The sequence below is a fragment of the Littorina saxatilis genome, linkage group LG4 (assembly GCF_037325665.1).
Source record: "Littorina saxatilis isolate snail1 linkage group LG4, US_GU_Lsax_2.0, whole genome shotgun sequence".
Lineage (NCBI taxonomy): Eukaryota > Metazoa > Mollusca > Gastropoda > Littorinimorpha > Littorinidae > Littorina > Littorina saxatilis.
In genome coordinates, this window is record NC_090248.1 from 30,188,302 (window position 1) to 30,205,206 (window position 16,905).

At 39.7% G+C, this 16,905-nt stretch overlaps 1 protein-coding gene across 1 annotated transcript; it reads right to left on the minus strand.

Annotated features, from left to right (window-relative positions):
- Positions 1–138: 138 nt before the first annotated feature.
- LOC138964464 (mitogen-activated protein kinase 14-like) lies at positions 139–16,159 on the minus strand. The gene is made up of 12 exons (XM_070336431.1): positions 15,879–16,159; positions 14,400–14,529; positions 12,096–12,154; positions 9,617–9,728; positions 7,702–7,731; positions 7,354–7,401; positions 6,688–6,802; positions 5,911–5,982; positions 5,199–5,278; positions 3,753–3,831; positions 1,546–1,719; positions 139–409 (listed from the first exon to the last, which is right to left on the minus strand). Exons 1-12 carry the CDS (start codon positions 15,998–16,000, stop codon positions 339–341), a joined length of 1,092 nt encoding a protein of 363 aa, XP_070192532.1. The 5' UTR covers positions 16,001–16,159; the 3' UTR covers positions 139–338.
- Between the last annotated feature and the right edge of the window lie 746 nt (positions 16,160–16,905).

Consider the following 16,905-nt stretch of genomic DNA (forward strand, 5'->3'; position numbering starts at 1 on the left):
CAGGTGAGCAAATCAAAGAGAGGTATGAGGCAATGATAGTTTAGATTTAGTGACAAGGGTGGGGTGGGGTAGGGGTCGGGGGTATTTTTTTTCGGGGGGGGGGGGGGGGGGGGGGAACTCAGAAAGAGAGAAAGAAAGAGAGAAAGAAAGAGAGAAAGAGAGAGAGAGGGGAAGAAACAAAGAGACAGGTATGAGTTAAAAGAAGATGAGATTTCATGACTTTGTCAGCAACTGTGCGAAAGCTGCTTTGCCCAGGTGGGGAGGAAAAGGCAAAGGATGGGCCATGCTCTAAGTGAGGTGGGATGAAGGATAAAGGCAGCGATGTAGAGCTAAGAGCGTCAATCTCCACTTGGAACCATGCTGGGGTCAGGCAATGGGACGAAATTCACCACCTCATCGTACACCAGACCTGCAATGACAAAATACACAACCCTTCAAAAACCAGAACACACTTAACCCTTACAGCTCCAATGTTTAATTTTAATTTTTAGCAGCAGTGTATCTGAGCCCTAAACACTTTCTACCCCACCTATGTTGACCAAGTTTGTTTTCGCCGAGACCAGCTGTGCTGCAGCAGGTCACTCAGAATTGTAGAAACTGTGTAGTAACTGTGTATCAACACGCTGGAATGCAGGCGTTAGATCGACGTTACAGTAAGCGACTGAAGCTAACAGTCTGATCGGATATATCCGTACCTGGTCAGATAGAGCCATATGAGTGGGTACAGATATATCCGTACCTGGGAGACAATGAGTTGAGTCACTTGATTTACTTGTCAAACTAGAATGGCTTTTCAGCTTTCATTAAAAAAAAAATTAAATTGTGTGAAACAAAATTACTACATGTAGTCCACCTGTCGAACTCACAGCACTTTTTTAAGACCACCAAAATTCTGAGAAAAACAGATCTTAAAAAGCCTTAAAATGGAGGTAATTTTACAGACCATATGAACATCAAGTCTGTGAAAGCAGGATCTTAAAAAGAAGGGAGTCTTGAAATTGGGGGGTCTTAAAAGTGGGGTTCCATTGTTTTTTAAACAATTTATTCAGATAATTACATCAAGGGCGGGGATGTAGCTCAGTCGGTAGCGCGCTGGATTTGTATCCAGTTGGCCGCTGTCAGCGTGAGTTCGTCCCCACGTTCGGCGAGAGATTTATTTCTCAGAGTCAACTTTGTGTGCAGACTCTCCTCGGTGTCCGCCGAACACCCCCGTGTGTACACGCAAGCACAAGACCAAGTGCGCACGAAAAAGATCCTGTAATCCATGTCAGAGTTCGGTGGGTTATAGAAACACGAAAATACCCAGCATGCTTCCTTCGAAAACGGCGTATGGCTGCCTAAATGGCGGGGTAAAAAACGGTCATACACGTAAAATTCCACTCGTGCAAAAAACACGAGTGTACGTGGGAGTTTCAGCCCACGAACGCAGAAGAAGAAGAAGAAGATAATTACATATCTATCACAATGCCACATACAATCAATTTGATAAATGGAGCAAAGCTTATACACGTGCTCGGGTTTCATTGTCCTAAGAGGCATACTCACGTTTCCATTCAGGTATGGACAGCTCGTAATTCTCAAAGGACTGATCGTAAGGCAGAGCGGTGGGCTCGTCCTGTGGGTCAGCGTACTGCTTCAGGTAAGGGTGGGCCAAGGCCTCTGTGGCTGAGATGCGTCGCTCCGTGTCCAGGTCCAACATCCGCTCCAGTAAATGGATCGCTGTAACATAACACACACATAGTATTGAAGTTGGTAAAGATGCATGTGCTGGGTGTGCATGGCTGGAGTGCATGTTTCTTAACCGCAATGTCAAGACAAATTCCCAACCTTGGGCAACTAAAGATTCTGTATTCTGTTTCCAAGTCCAACATCCACTCCAGTAAATCAATAGCAGCACCAAAACACACCTATCATGTTTTACAAATATGACTAATCTTCTTTTGTACATTTGTGATGGCTTTTTTCTGCCCCAATCAATTTGCTTCTTGCTGTCTTTTTTCCTTTCTGCCTTGAAGTAATATGAAACCTTATTTTAGGTTATCATGTGAATAACAAATGTTGTCACTGAGGCTCTGTAATTGAAGGGAAAATGTTTCTTTAAAAATCCTTACCAGATGTACAGAACAAAACTACAGCTTTCACGATAAATCAGTTTTTACGTATAGCTAGAACTCTTATTCCTCATTAACTTTTCCGCTCATTTCAAGAACTGGGTGGCCGAGTGGTAACGCACTTACGCTCGGAAGCGAGAGGTTGCGAGTTCGACCCTGGGTCAGGGCGTTAGCAATTTTCTCCCCCCTTTCCTAACCTAGGTGGTGGGTTCAAGTGCTAGTCTTTCGGATGAGACGAAAAACTGAGGTCCCTTCGTGTACACTACATTGGGGTGTGCATGTTAAAGATCCCACGATTGACAAAAGGGTCTTTCCTGGCAAAATTGTATAGGCACAGATAAAAATGTCCACCAAAATACCCGTGTGACTTGGAATAATAGGCCGTGAAAAGTAGGATATGCGCCGAAATGGCTGCGATCTGCTGGCCGATGTGAATGCGTGATGTATTGTGTAAAAAAAATTCCATCTCACACGGCATAAATAAATCCCTGCGCCTTGAATATGTGCGCCATATAAATTGCATAAAATAAAAATATAAAAAAAACAAATCCCTGCGCTTAGAACTGTACCCACGGAATACGCGTGATATAAGCCTCATATTGATATTGATAAGAATGCGGTACACTATTCACCCCCTCCCCCTGCCTTTTTTTGTTTATTTAACTCATTCGCTGCGCGTCGGAACTGGAATTCCGACACCTGTGTTTAGCGTTGGCTGCGTGCCGGCACTTGAGTTCCGACGGATATCACGAATTTTTAACAGTGTAAACGGTCCTGCTGACCAAGGGAAACAACCCCTGCAATGAACTTCTATCTGTCTACAGTGGTACCATTCACTGTAAACAGTTCCTTCCCTTAAATTGTTGGGATTAATAAAAATTTTGTTGACGGTGTGCGACCCACGTGTTTTGACTTTTCCAAGATGGCGGATCGTTCTGCTGAGACGTAGTAACTTGAAAAGAGTGCTAGAACGTGTTATTCAGTACGGTTCTGATCTTGACCTCAGTGATGATGATAGTGGAGATGATATTTTAGATTCTGGTGACGATTTTGTGCCAATGGACGATCATTTGGGTGATGATTCGGGCAATGCAAGTGTCGATCATGACATTGTGTATGATGAACCCATGACGTAGAAAGTTTTTTTGTTTTGCTTCAAATTGGATATTTTGCGTGGATATGAAGACAACAAAAGGTATGTACTTTCAAATGTTTCATATATTTTCTAAAAGAGTAAGTTTCAAACTTTGCAAAAACATAAGGTATGTAAGGTTATCTTGTGTTGTTGATTTTTAATATTTTTTTCAAAATGGCTCTAAATCGCGCGTTGGCAGGGAACACAGGGGAAATTTAGCTGCGCAGCGAATGAGTTAAACCTCCACAATTCTGTGAAACTTACTTTCTTAAAAAGGAGAGTGTTAAAATGGAGGTAAAATTACAGGTTATAAACAAAATATCTGAAAAAAGCGAGATCTCAAAATGAAAGGTCTTTAAAAGGGGATCCACTGTAACAAAAAGGCAGCAGTTTCAACGCAAATCCATTGAATTTAAAAAAATTAAAGCATTAAAAAATCTAAGCAAAACTGCTTTTATGAGAAGGTCTGTGCCTTTGAAATATAATGCATATTTTAATTCCTTTACCTTCTGGGTTGGCGCCAGCGAAAACGTCTTTGAAGTCCTTTTTCCTCATGATTGGCATGGATCGAATGAACTTTTTGGCCTGCAAAACAAACATACAGATGAAACTCCATAATCAAAACCAAAGTATGGGTGGGGATGTAGCTCAGTCGGTAGCGCGCTGGATTTGTATCCAGTTGGCCGCTGTCAGCGTGAGTTTGTCCCCACGTTCGGCGAGAGATTTATTTCTCAGAGTCAACTTTGTGTGCAGACTCTCCTCAGTGTCCGAACACCCCCGTGTGTACACGCAAGCACAAGACCAAGAGCGCACAAAAAAGATCCTGTAATCCATGTCAGAGTTTGGTGGGTTATAGAAACACGAAAATACCCAGCATGCTTCCTCCAAAAACGGCGTATGGCTGCCTAAATGGCGGGGTAAAAAACGGTCATACACGTAAAATTCCACTCGTGCAAAAAAACATGAGTGTACGTGGGAGTTTCAGCCCACGAACGCAGAAGAAGAAGAAGAAAAAACTCCATAATCAAAAGCAAAGTATGTATGTACTAATAATGAAGCACAAATTCATCTTGTGAACTGACAGAACAGTTATCTCTGCATCAAAAAAGACAGTGACATTACCCCCTAATTCTAAAGACCCTAAATATTAAAAAATAAGTGGAAACTAACAAAAAAACAAGAGGCGAAGCCTTCAAGGCTCACGTAAGAAATCGACAAACAGTAACACAAACTCAATCACTCCGTCACACATACAGTACACACACACACACACACACACACAGAAAGAGCATCTAGGTGAAACTGTGCAAGAAAGCGAGACACTAGATCTAGATCTGTCTGTCTGCATGTAGCCTACTTACATGGACACGACTGCCAAATAGTCTCGGCCCGCTCAAAATAACAATCACCGAGACTTTCAGTAATTCCATCGCGTGACGTCTAACCCTCGTACGTCATAATGTGACGTCAATGTAATATGACGTCTTCAAATGTTAGAGTTTCTACCACAGACATACACACATACATACGCACGCACGCACAGACAGACAAAAGTTAGCATCGCATAGGCTACACTTACGTGAGCCAATTAGACTTGAAATTGAAAAAGGCATCCAATGATTTAAATCATTCGGTTTGAGGTGGGTGGGATGGCGAATATATTTCAGTAGACTTTTGTTGTTGGGAAATATCTTCAATAAAATTTGGTAGCTTTTTTCAATAAACAGTATGCAGTAAACCAATAGGCCGCCAAAATATTGGTTTCTGCTTAGCTGGAAAAATTATTTTATTAAGAGTAAGACCATACAAATCTTTTCTGCTGAAGTTAGGTGACCGGCTGAAGATTTCCACATACTTAGACGAGAGCGAGAGAGAGAGAGCGAGAGAGAGCGAGAGCGAGAGAGAGAGAGAGAGAGAGAGAGAGAGAGAGAGAGAGAGAGAGAGAGACTCACATCTTCACTTGAGATCTTGTCGAAAAGGTGCTCATCCGGTGACCCCACCAGCTGAAGTATTCTCGTCAGCTGATCAATGTCTTTATACCGTCAAGAATTCATAAGACTTGTTTTTTGTACTTTATGTTTTTGAACATACACAAATTAAAAGAATGTAATAATAATGGCACAGTGGTATCAGTGATATGAGGCCCTTCAACGAAAGATCACTTGTTGTCTCTGTCCTTTATGAACATGACAAGCCACATGCAATATAGGGAAGCTTTTGGGTGGTCCCAAGTACGGCTTTACAAGTTAATGATCATAAAACACACACTGAAAAACCAAAAAGTTGCCGCCACTTAATATGACTAAGCAAACCTACATGGATTTTGATCAGATGATGGCCATCCATCTTTGACGCATCAAAATGGGAGACTATTCTGACTGAAAGTTAGTCAAGTTCTGAAGTAGCCTACTGAATATCTGACCTGCTAAACTGACATTTTTGTCAAAATCTAATTTTAATCAGCACACTTACCATTACTTACTTATTGCCTTACGCAGGACGGTTGGGCCAGATCCCAACCCGAAAATTCAAATATCTGGTTATATTTCTGTACTTTTTCAGCATTCCAGCAGTAGGATAGCGTGCCAAGACTATCAAATTCTGATGTAATCGTCCTCTTTTACCTTTAAGTTAAAAATCCAAACAATTGGAAAGAAAGGATACGATCTGTGCCAGGGAACAGAGGTTTGCCCGTGATCATCTCCGCCATTATGCACCCAACTGACCAAATGTCCACTGAAAAATAATACACATAGTTCTAAATAAAACATTCTTCTTCAGCGCTTATCACCATCAAAAGACAGTTTCATTATGCATTAAACATGTACATTAAACAAGCAAAAGATGCAAATTTCACATTTCGACATACTGCACAAAAAAGTAATGTTTGAAATCCGCTTACTGTAGTGACCTGTCAAACCCAGACATAACCATAGACATATGTAAAATATGTTTGAGTAAAATAATTTGAGAAATTAACACACACTGCATTCTTTAGCAACAGTAAACTTGCACTCAAATACATATTTTGTGCTTGAAGTTGACTCACATTGCCCCATATAAATTATTTGTTTAGAATGACACGAAACTAACAATGTTGCCATGCAAAAGGACCCCAGACTGGTTATAAATTCTTGATTTAGTGAAAAACGAAATATCAAATCTGTAGCGCTATTACTGAAACAATTCATCCTATGTCTTTTCATATCCAGGAATACTACAAATCTTAAACCATGCAAACCGGGGGTGGTGTGCATGCGATAGAGCTCAACTGGGTGGGATTCAAGCACATGGTTAGATTGGTTGAAAACAATTTGCAGTTTCAGCCAATCTGACCCCGCGTTTGGTTCCCAAAGAATTAGGCACTTTCTCCCTCAGACCTCAGTAGTGACCACTCTTTATATGTTTATTCTACACCCTCAGTTACACAAACTTGCTTACCTGTGTTGTTGTATTTCATCCAGTTGAGCATGATTTCTGGTGCCCTGTACCACCTTGTCGCCACGTAACCTGTCATCTCGTCTTCTGCATGTCGAGCCAGTCCAAAGTCCAAAATCTAGCATAGCAACCATAAATGGCATTTTAACTGCTAATCACTGTCCCGAATATATATAATATTTATCATATACCATGGAACCTCCCTTTTAAGACCTCCCCAAAACAGAAGAAATTTTTTCTTATAAAGGAAGGAGTCTTTAAATAAAATTGAGGTAAATTTACAGACACCACGAACAGAAAATCTGAAGAAAAAACAAGGTGTTAACAGGAGAGAGGTCTCCTATGCAGTGGGGGAGGGGTTGGGGTTCAATCGTAAGCAATTAAGGGAAATACATATATATATATATATCAACACAAAATCCACTCACAAGCAAATAAAAATATAAAAATAAAATAAAGAACAAGATGCAGAAGAAGAGAAAGAAAAAGCAGAAGGCATGAAAGTTACACATACTGACTTGTATGCCACGACAGAAACCAAAAAACATTTTTCTTGTTAGTGAGTGGGTGTGCGAGATCTGATCAAGTCAGATTATGAAGGCCAATATTTTTTAGTTTTATAACAATGTACATTTTGTCAAAATAAAATAAAACATAAAGCATCCTCACCTTCAGCTCACAATCCTCGTTGACTGCAATGTTACTTGGTTTGAGATCCTGCAATAAAGTGCAAATACAAATTTAAGTAAAGTAGCATTGAAATAAATAATAGGCAATCCTTTGGTAGGAAAACGCCACGATGCCTGAATAAAACCATAAAAATACCCCTAAACCCCCCATGAATGCAAAGGAGAGCGTTTCAGTTAATGAATACATTTATTAGATCATACATTATTAAACAAATACAAAAAGTAAGACACACACTCATACCCACAACAACATGCACACACATACATATTTACAAACATTTTTACCCAAAACAAAGCAGATATTTCAGAAATTAAAATCTGTACTTACTCTGTGAATAATGCCCGCAGAATGAATGTACTGAAACAGAAAAGGCAGTAAGGATATCAACAAATCTTTTATTATATATTATATATATATAAGCACAGAACAATGAATTCAGTGTCATACAACTAAGTATGGGCAGGTTCATAGCATAGCAGACTTCTGTGATGAAAATATCAGTATCATACCAAGTTTATGCAGTGTCCACTCTAACTGATGACTTTCGTTTCCAAAACACAGTGATGTTCCGAGGCGTCGGTCATCGGTCATAGACCGATTTAGGTTGTAAAATGACCGATTGCAAACACCTCTGTCCCGTCAAATGTCCGATCCGATCGCGAAGTCAGCGGTCATTGTCCGATAGTATTACGTCTAGAGCGGTCACTGCAAGAAGAATCTGTACAAACTGAAGTATCAAACCCCGTTAAAACAAGTTCGAATCGGGGCCTACTTGAACTTTAATTTTCACTCTCGGTCGAACAATAACACAAGGGACGCAACTCTCGACCGAACAATATTACAAGAGCCACAACTCTCGCTACTTTTGACAGCGACACTTTACTTCCGCCGCCACATTTCTGCAAAGATGCCGCCGAAGAAAAAGGTTTGCGTGGGAAAAGGGCAGACACTTTTGAGTGGCTTTGTTAAAAAAAAGGACGACACGGACAGTCAAGTTGCAGGGCCTTCGGCCCCGTCGGAGACTGAAGCCTCAGAAGGTGAGCCAATAGATCTACAACCTCAGGAAGAGACGCAGGAAGAGGCGCAAGAAACGAAAGTAGGGGCGACCAGAAATCGCACTCGTCTTGCCAGTCCATACAGCTGATGTGGAAAGAGGCTTCAGTGCCCAGAACAATATCTTGACCGCGAAGAGAAACCGCCTGCTCACTGAGACACAGAACATGTTGTTGAAGCAGAAGATAGAGGGGGAGAAGGAGAGGGATGATCAATCCTTTTTGACATTGTTTGCAGATGGAAGTTAAAGAAGGATAGAAAGCTGTTCAAGCTCACTGAAAATGATCACGTGTGACATTCTGAAGTGTGTGAAAGATCACTTGTCACTTGTGACATTAATTCTGAAGCATAGTGTGTGTGAGTGTGAGTGAGTGTGTGTGTGTGTGTGTGTGTGTGTGTGTGTGTGTGTGTGTGTGTGTGTGTGTGTGTGTGTGAAAGATCACTTATGACATTCTGAAGCATGTGTCTGTGTGTGTGAAAGTAACCCTACTGAACACTGTTGCATTTAAAATATTAAAATAAATTTGGAACTGTTCAGTTTTTATTTGCCTTTAGGGCCTATTCATATATTCTCAGTCATCTAAAAAGGTTAGGTGCCATGATTGGTTCGCTTGATCTGAATGTCCTATTGTGTTTTTGTAGTCAGGACATGATGTCCTATTAGTTTTTTTTATTCAGGACATTTTGTCCTGTTGCCCTCCAGTCCTAGGAACATCACTGAAAACATGCTCATTGGCATGGTTCAGTTTACCAACCATAACATGTCATTGGCCCATAAAATCTGAAAATGACCCTTTAGAATCCCCTTCAAGAATACTTCTGCGCCACTCTTGCCTCTGAGATTAAAACACTCACACTATTTGTTAACATGATTCAATAGCATGCCCCTAGACTAGCTTCAAAAGTTTGACTATTTCCCATCAGACTTTGGTTGTGGGGGTCAAATTTCACTGTGACACCATGGTTGCTTGTCTTGGAATCAAAACACGCAAATCTTGCAGATTCCATAAAGAAATGACAGAGTTATTTAATAAAATTCTCTGTTACTGAGTCACGTCTTTGCTGTTTTACCAATACTTGTACTTTTAATTTAATAAAAATGCATGACACTTCTTCTAGCAGTGGCACACTCTACTTTGCCAAAGGGTTTTTAAGCACCATAACTGCAGGCCATAGAATCTATACCAACCTTTAGACCCCGGAGTATCTGATACACAAGGAACTGTACATGGTCGTCGCTAAGACGTTGTGTTTTGAAAATGTTGTTCAAGTCTGCGCCCATCAAGGATGTTACCATGTACCTGAAAAATAACACACGCATGAGCACACACATCGAAACTATCCTAATTTTATGTGCAACATTCTTATTGCAAATAAAAAAGTTATTTATTTTTTCCCATGATGTATTTGCTTACTATAAATGAATTTGCAAAGAATAGGAAGAGAGTGTGTGAGAGAGAGAGAACTAAGAACTTTATTAAACATAAATGAAGGTTTTAGGCAAAGCCTTATCTTACAACCTGTCCCTTATACAAACAGGAGAGAGAGAGAGAGAGAGAGAGAGAGAGAGAGAGAGAGAGAGAGAGAGAGAGAGAGAGAGAGAGAAAATCTTTATTATTGAGGGTAATCAGGGATGTTGCCACAAATTCATACCTATAGGACAATTGTCCTGAGCTCTTCGGCATCAACAGGACATTTGACTGCTTTCAGACATTTTAATACATAATAGGAGATGACAATTTTGTGCAAAACACAAAATTATGATCACACACACACACACATCAATATATGCACCAACATTGTGTGCGTATGTTGTTTTATTACTTTTGTTTCAAACAGGGCACACACAAAAAAGAAACAAACAAAACTAAAAAGCAACCAAACACTTCAGCACTCTTACTTTGATTGGCACACAAACTGCATGATTTCCTGACAGAGCTTTTTCTTGACATATTCGACAAAACAGTTTACCTATATAGATGGTCTCTTTGCTGTCAAATTCTAACCAACTAGTACTAAACAGGGTCAGCCATGAATAGTTAACATTATTAAAAGACCGTCTGTGCGAATGTCCTGTTGTACCGACACGTACATCTTCAAGTCACGAAACTTTACTTTCCGTGATTGTGGAGGTTTCAGCGGCGACACTGTCATTGGCGCTGTCATTTTCCGGAATGATGCTATTGCTAGCCGTGTTTTCCCATGTTCTTCTTGGCCCTTATGTAGCACACGATGCCGTTGAAACGCCAAACGTGTTCAAGTTTTTTGTTTGTTTGGCAGGCTTTAGTTTTTTTCGGTGGCATAATTCAGTGCCGTGCGCTTCAACTCTAACCGAAAGCAAATTAAAGCATACACGAGCCTTGGTCAGTTGGAGTTGTCTCCCGTACTCCTAACTTTAGTGCTGTAGACGGATGTACGCAAACAGCTCATACCGCAAACGGTTCGAAAAACCCAAGATCTGCACTGCACAACTTCAGTGCACCTGTACGCGAGAGCGCTTGGTCACTTTTTGAAGATTATTATCATGAAAGGAAAATTATCAAATAACGCGCTGTCCGAAGGAATGGAGTTCTTATCGGACAATGACCGCGCTCAGTTGAAAACGATAGGACATCTGACCGCCATGCGGCTAAGTGAATCGGACATTTGAGCCTTTTAATCGGTCTATGTCCAGGGTCCCCACTGGTTATTAGAAAAAAAATTCCATGACTTTTCCATGAGCCTCAATAACATTTTCCATGACTAGATCCACAGGTCGCCATTTCCGAACACGCAAACTTTTTACGTCTTGTCACTGGCTTGCTTTGCACTGAATTTGAGTCAGTTTCTACGCAGTGTCTCTTCGACAAGCAAGTCAAGCATTTGCTACGCAGTCAGATTATCGGTAATGTTTGCTGGTCCTGTCATTTCACTAAACTGGACCAGCCACTGTTTGTATCCATCTGCACTTTCGTAAATTCCGTTTCGTAACCGTCACTGTGACTTGACGAACTGTCATTTTTTTCACCGCGATACACAGTTCATTGCGAAGATCTTCCTCGGTAATTTGTTCCAATTCCGCATACTTTTTGTTGTCAAGAAACAACTCGAATGAAAGTTTCAAACTCATCATCCTCCATCTTGCTTGTCGAAGCGCTAAAGTACTTTATCGATGCAAAAACAAAAGCAGAAAACTTCGACGAAACCGACTCAAATGCAGCGCAGACGACACGACGAGATAACGGAAGGAAGTGAGCCTGGCTTTGGCTCAAGTGCCGTTAAAAATACCGTTATTCTCGTATGCAAATACGAACGAGAAGTTGGTCATACGAACAAGCCTTGTGCTGGCGATGCAAATCGGGGAATGGCTGGGCAACGAAAATCGCCGCTGGCGTGCTAAAGGTTAATTTTTTTTTCTTCTTTCTTATTTTTGTTAAATTCTATGACTTTCCATGACTTGAATTGAAATTCCATGACTTTCCAGGCCTGGAAAATTAAAAATCAAATTCCATGACTTTCCAGGTTTTCCATGACCTGTACGAACCCTGTATGTCCGATGTCCGACGCCTAACGACATCCCCGGGTAATAGATAAGCAAGAATATATATTACATCCAGCCCTCAATGAGAGAGAGAGAGAGAGAGAGCGCAGAATATTATAATTTTTGGAATTAATGAATGTCTACTTACACATCACTGAATTCCTCCAGTGTAAAGCATGGGGTGAAACAGTCTAGGAGATTTATAACCTGCACACAGAAACAAAAGAATCTGATGTATTCAAATTTCAACGTACCATTCTTTTAATATCAATGACAAAACTCTCCTCTCTTCTGAACAAAGGCATGTTGCTTCAAAGTGGTAGGGAGAGAGACATGTATACACACATACAAAGAGAGAATCAATCACTTCTCTGCATGATCGCGTCAGTGAAGTTTGAAGGTGAGTAGTGTAGTGAGCTGAATTACTCAACTCAGTTGACAGTCCGCAGTGCAATTATGTCCCTTGAAGGAACGAGTCAAGTTTCATCGTGAAAATTAGTTTTTCGCTACAAATTTACATCAGTTTCAATACATTGCCGCCGTTCTTTACATCTGCAAAGGGCAATAAGTTCCGTACCTTGCGTTTGGGACACTGTTCTTTGTTTATAACCCAATCTTTTATGGATATCGTATCACTATGAGTAGTAAAGTTCTAGTATCAGCATCAATGTGCATGCTTTCGTTTCAACCTCTGTGTCTTTATTGCAAACCTTAAATTTGACGACTAGTTTAAACAAGCAAAAAAACTATATGTTGGTAAACGATTTTATAGTCAACTGGTTAGTAAGAAAAGAAAATCATCAACATTTTGCAGGCGACATCAAGCAATATTGCTATTTCATATGTTACGTGGATTTCCATTGGTCAATTGGGCAAAACTGAGCTCAGTGCAAAAGTGATATCGACGACATTTCCGTCGATATCAAAACTGATATCGACGACCTCTTTATTGCTTCCCCACTTCAAAAACAAAAACGCCTAAATTTAAAAACAAACAAATATATATGAAAATGTAATTATCCCAGAATTTAGTTGAGCAAGTGACTAGAGACTTTTTGAAAGAAAAGACATTTTAAAAAAACTGAAAAGTACAAGAAAAGAGTAAACAACAAGTCGCGTAAGGCGAAAATACAATATTTAGTCAAGTAGCTGTCGAACTCACAGAATGAAACTGAACGCAATGCAACGCAGCAAGACCGTATACTCGTGGTCCACCGCTCACGGCATAGGCAGTGAAATTGACAAGAAGAGCGGGGTAGTGGTTACGCTATGCTGCATAGCACGCTTTTCTGTACCTCTCTTCGTTTTAACTTTCTGAGCGTGTTTTTAATCCAAACATATCATATCTATATATTTTTGGAATCAGGAACCGACAAGGAATAAGATGAAAGTGTTTTTAAATTGATTTCGAAAAAAAAAAAATTGATAATAATTTTTATATATTTAATTTTCAGAGCTTGTTTTTAATCCGAATATAACATATTTATATGTTTTTGAAATCAGCAAATGATGGAGAATAAGATAAACGTAAATTTGGATCGTTTTATAATTTTTTATTTTTTTTTACAATTTTCAGATTTTTAATGACCAAAGTCATTAATTAATTTTTAAGCCACCAAGCTGAAATGCAATACCGAACCCCGGGCTTCGTCGAAGAGTACTTGACCAAAATTTCAACCAATTTGGTTGAAAAATGAGGGCGTGACAGTGCCGCCTCAACTTTCACGAAAAGCCGGATATGACGTCATCAAAGACATTTATCAAAAAAATGAAAAAAACGTTCCGAGATTTCATACCCAGGAACTCTCATGTCAAATTTCATAAAGATCGGTCCTGTAGTTTAGTCTGAATCGCTCTACACACACACACACACACACACACACGCACGCACACACACACATACACCACGACCCTCGTTTCGATTCCCCCTCGATGTTAAAATATTTAGTCAAAACTTGACTAAATATAAAAAGGAATAATAATCAGAGGGAGGGATATGGAACAGCCAAAACTGAGACAAATACGTTTGTAATTTCTTTACAGTAAATACAAAATGTCCAGAGAATTAGCAATATATATCTAACATTGACTGACTGTGTGATGATATCTTCTGCTATTGGTCTGTTTCGACAGTGATATCAAAATCGAGACCGGACAGATCATAGCAGAAGATATCATCACACAGTCCGTCAATATTGGGTAAAACTCCCATGTCATTCTGGATCATTGACGGACCCGGACCTGGACATAAGAAACCAAAACTCTATATTACGACCCCATCATATAACGACCGAATTTTCAAAGTCCATAGACAGAAGTACCACTGTACAAGTAATTAACAACAGCAGAATTGTGTTGAAGTGATTGACAATACTGTGCAAATATATATAAAATTAATATGAACACTACAAGTCTGTATGCATAACATTTCATTTCATTGCATCAAACTTACGTTTTCATGGTTCATGTGTTTCAGCATCCTGAGTTCCCTGTATGTTCGTTTGGCGTGTATGGCTGTCTGGAACGGACGGGCTAGTTTCTTGATGGCCACCTTTGTATCACTTTCCTGGTCGTATGACGACCTGAAATAACAAGTCTCATGAAATATTTCCAAGTGAACATTCACAGTGATAATGTTCAACAACTAACCTAGGTACAGAAATAAGAAAAATGCTCTGGGTGACTCCTGATCAGATGTGCTGAACTGTACTTTATCAGTTTAACCTGCCTTTACCTTTTCTTTGCAAATCGATGCTTCACCCACTTAAAAAAAAAAAAATACCGTACTTGATGTAAGAGGAAAAGCTTGCACAGTATAGTTTCATTTAAAAGATCTGCACACACAATATGACATGCACTAGCATGCCCAGCATGTGCATTCATACTGAAGAGTTTGGAACCATAAAAAAAACATATGTAGATTCATACCATGTACATAAAAATCAAAGCATACTGCTCTCATTTGCGCAGTGCTTGATTAAGCTCTTCTCTCATTACATTTATCTTTACACTCGGTGTAATTTACAGTTCGAGGAAAACACTGTCCTCAAATCCAAAAACAATAAAGTTATGAACAGACACCCTACACATGAGTCATGATACAACTTGCAAGACTGAAAATCAGTTAAATGCAATGATGCAGAAATATCAAAGATCCTGAATGTTTAACTTAATTGACAATAAAACTAAAAGGGCTATCTCTCGATTTAAATAGCCTCATGGAAGTAAATAATAGTAATACAAACATCACAATTCACATGCTGAAAGAAGAGTGAACATCAATCAAACAATATGAGGCTTATATCGCGCGTATTCCGTGGGTACAGTTCTAAGCGCAGGGATTTATTTATTTTTATTTTTTATGCAATTTATATCGCGCACATATTCAAGGCGCAGGGATTTATTTATGAGACCTCTCAGAGGGCTACATCAAGAGATTCATTCAGTGTTCACACAAAAGCATGAACCAGGATCCAAAAATACTCAGAAGAAAAAAGGGTCATGTACTAGTTGAATCTTTTCCTAGAAAAAAAAAGAAGTTCCTCAGTCTGACTAGTTATTGATTTAGATAGAACAGAATGCACCATGGTAACTCTAACACTAGTAACAGAATGCAAGCATCTGATCCCACTAACAGTAACATCACTCTACCCTTGGATTCACTGTCTTTCCAAACCCTCGTGTCCCTTCGAGAATGATGCTTTTGTCTACTGTATGCGACTGTGACCGAGCAATTTACTGAGGGCAATCGCCTAACTTGAATAAGGTCAGAACTCAAAGACTTCCTCCCACAACGGATGCAGGAACACGGAAATGTGTCACTTATACGGCAATCGATCTATTTTACTGTCAATTGTGTGAGCAAAAAGAATGAAACATAAATCCAGCAATCATTTAAAATGCGTTCTATGCGAACAGGTCATTCACTCACACGACTTGGCCGTAAGCTCCTACACCGATGGGAGACAGCATTTGGTAGCGAGCAGGAACCTCCCATACTGTTTTGTTCAGCTCCACGCGGTGAAACCCGTCTTTCTGCTTGGGACCAGACATTTTTAGGTGGTGTGCATAGAAGACACGAGTAAAATGCAAACCAAACGCTTCTTCTTCGAGAAGCGTGGGCTGACGCCAGACACTTTCCAAATCGGTCACCAGGATTTTGCAAGTCGACTACCTCGATGTTTGCGAGGCGAATTTCCGGATACAGCCACTAGTGAAGAAAAAAGTAGGAATGGGAATTGAACGAAGCCTCATTTTGGGTGCTAGTGAACCAGTAAAAACAGAACTTTCCGTGTTGACGTCCGCTTATACCGACATCGCTAAGGCTACAAGGAATTAAAAGGTTGATGGTTATGACAAAATGAATAAAGAACAAAGCATTTACTGACTGACTGATAGTAAGCAACAGAATTTGACAACATTTTTTTGTATGAATCACCCATGTGAAAGCCTTTTGACAGAAGTGCTTTTGATCATTTAAAGTTGTGGAATGTTAATCGGTTTTTATTTTGCACCTTTGAAAAACAAAGAAATAAACAAACAAAACCAAAGAAATAAACACACGCATTGCAAAGAATGATGTTGCAAACCAGTGCAAGTATCAAAACGAAGTGATCAGTCTTTCGGCAGTACAATGATGAAAAATCCTAAGTTTGACCTATTTCAAATATAGGTCAAATGCATTTGCTTTAGTCTTCTATAAATCTCTCTATTCTAATACTTAAACAGATAATGGACAAATATTGTTTATAATCGGATTCGCAGTATTTCCGATTATCGTGACCCCCCCCCTACTGAAGATGCATTATGCAATCAGCTGCGGTCAAATCGCTGGCGACAGTGATCGTCTGCTACGTCGCCATGGCTGCCAGTTAGTATTTTCTCTCTTGTTTTTTCTTGTTTGTCCAATTGAAAATAGAAAAATCAAAACAACAAAGCAATTATATATTTAATTCAAA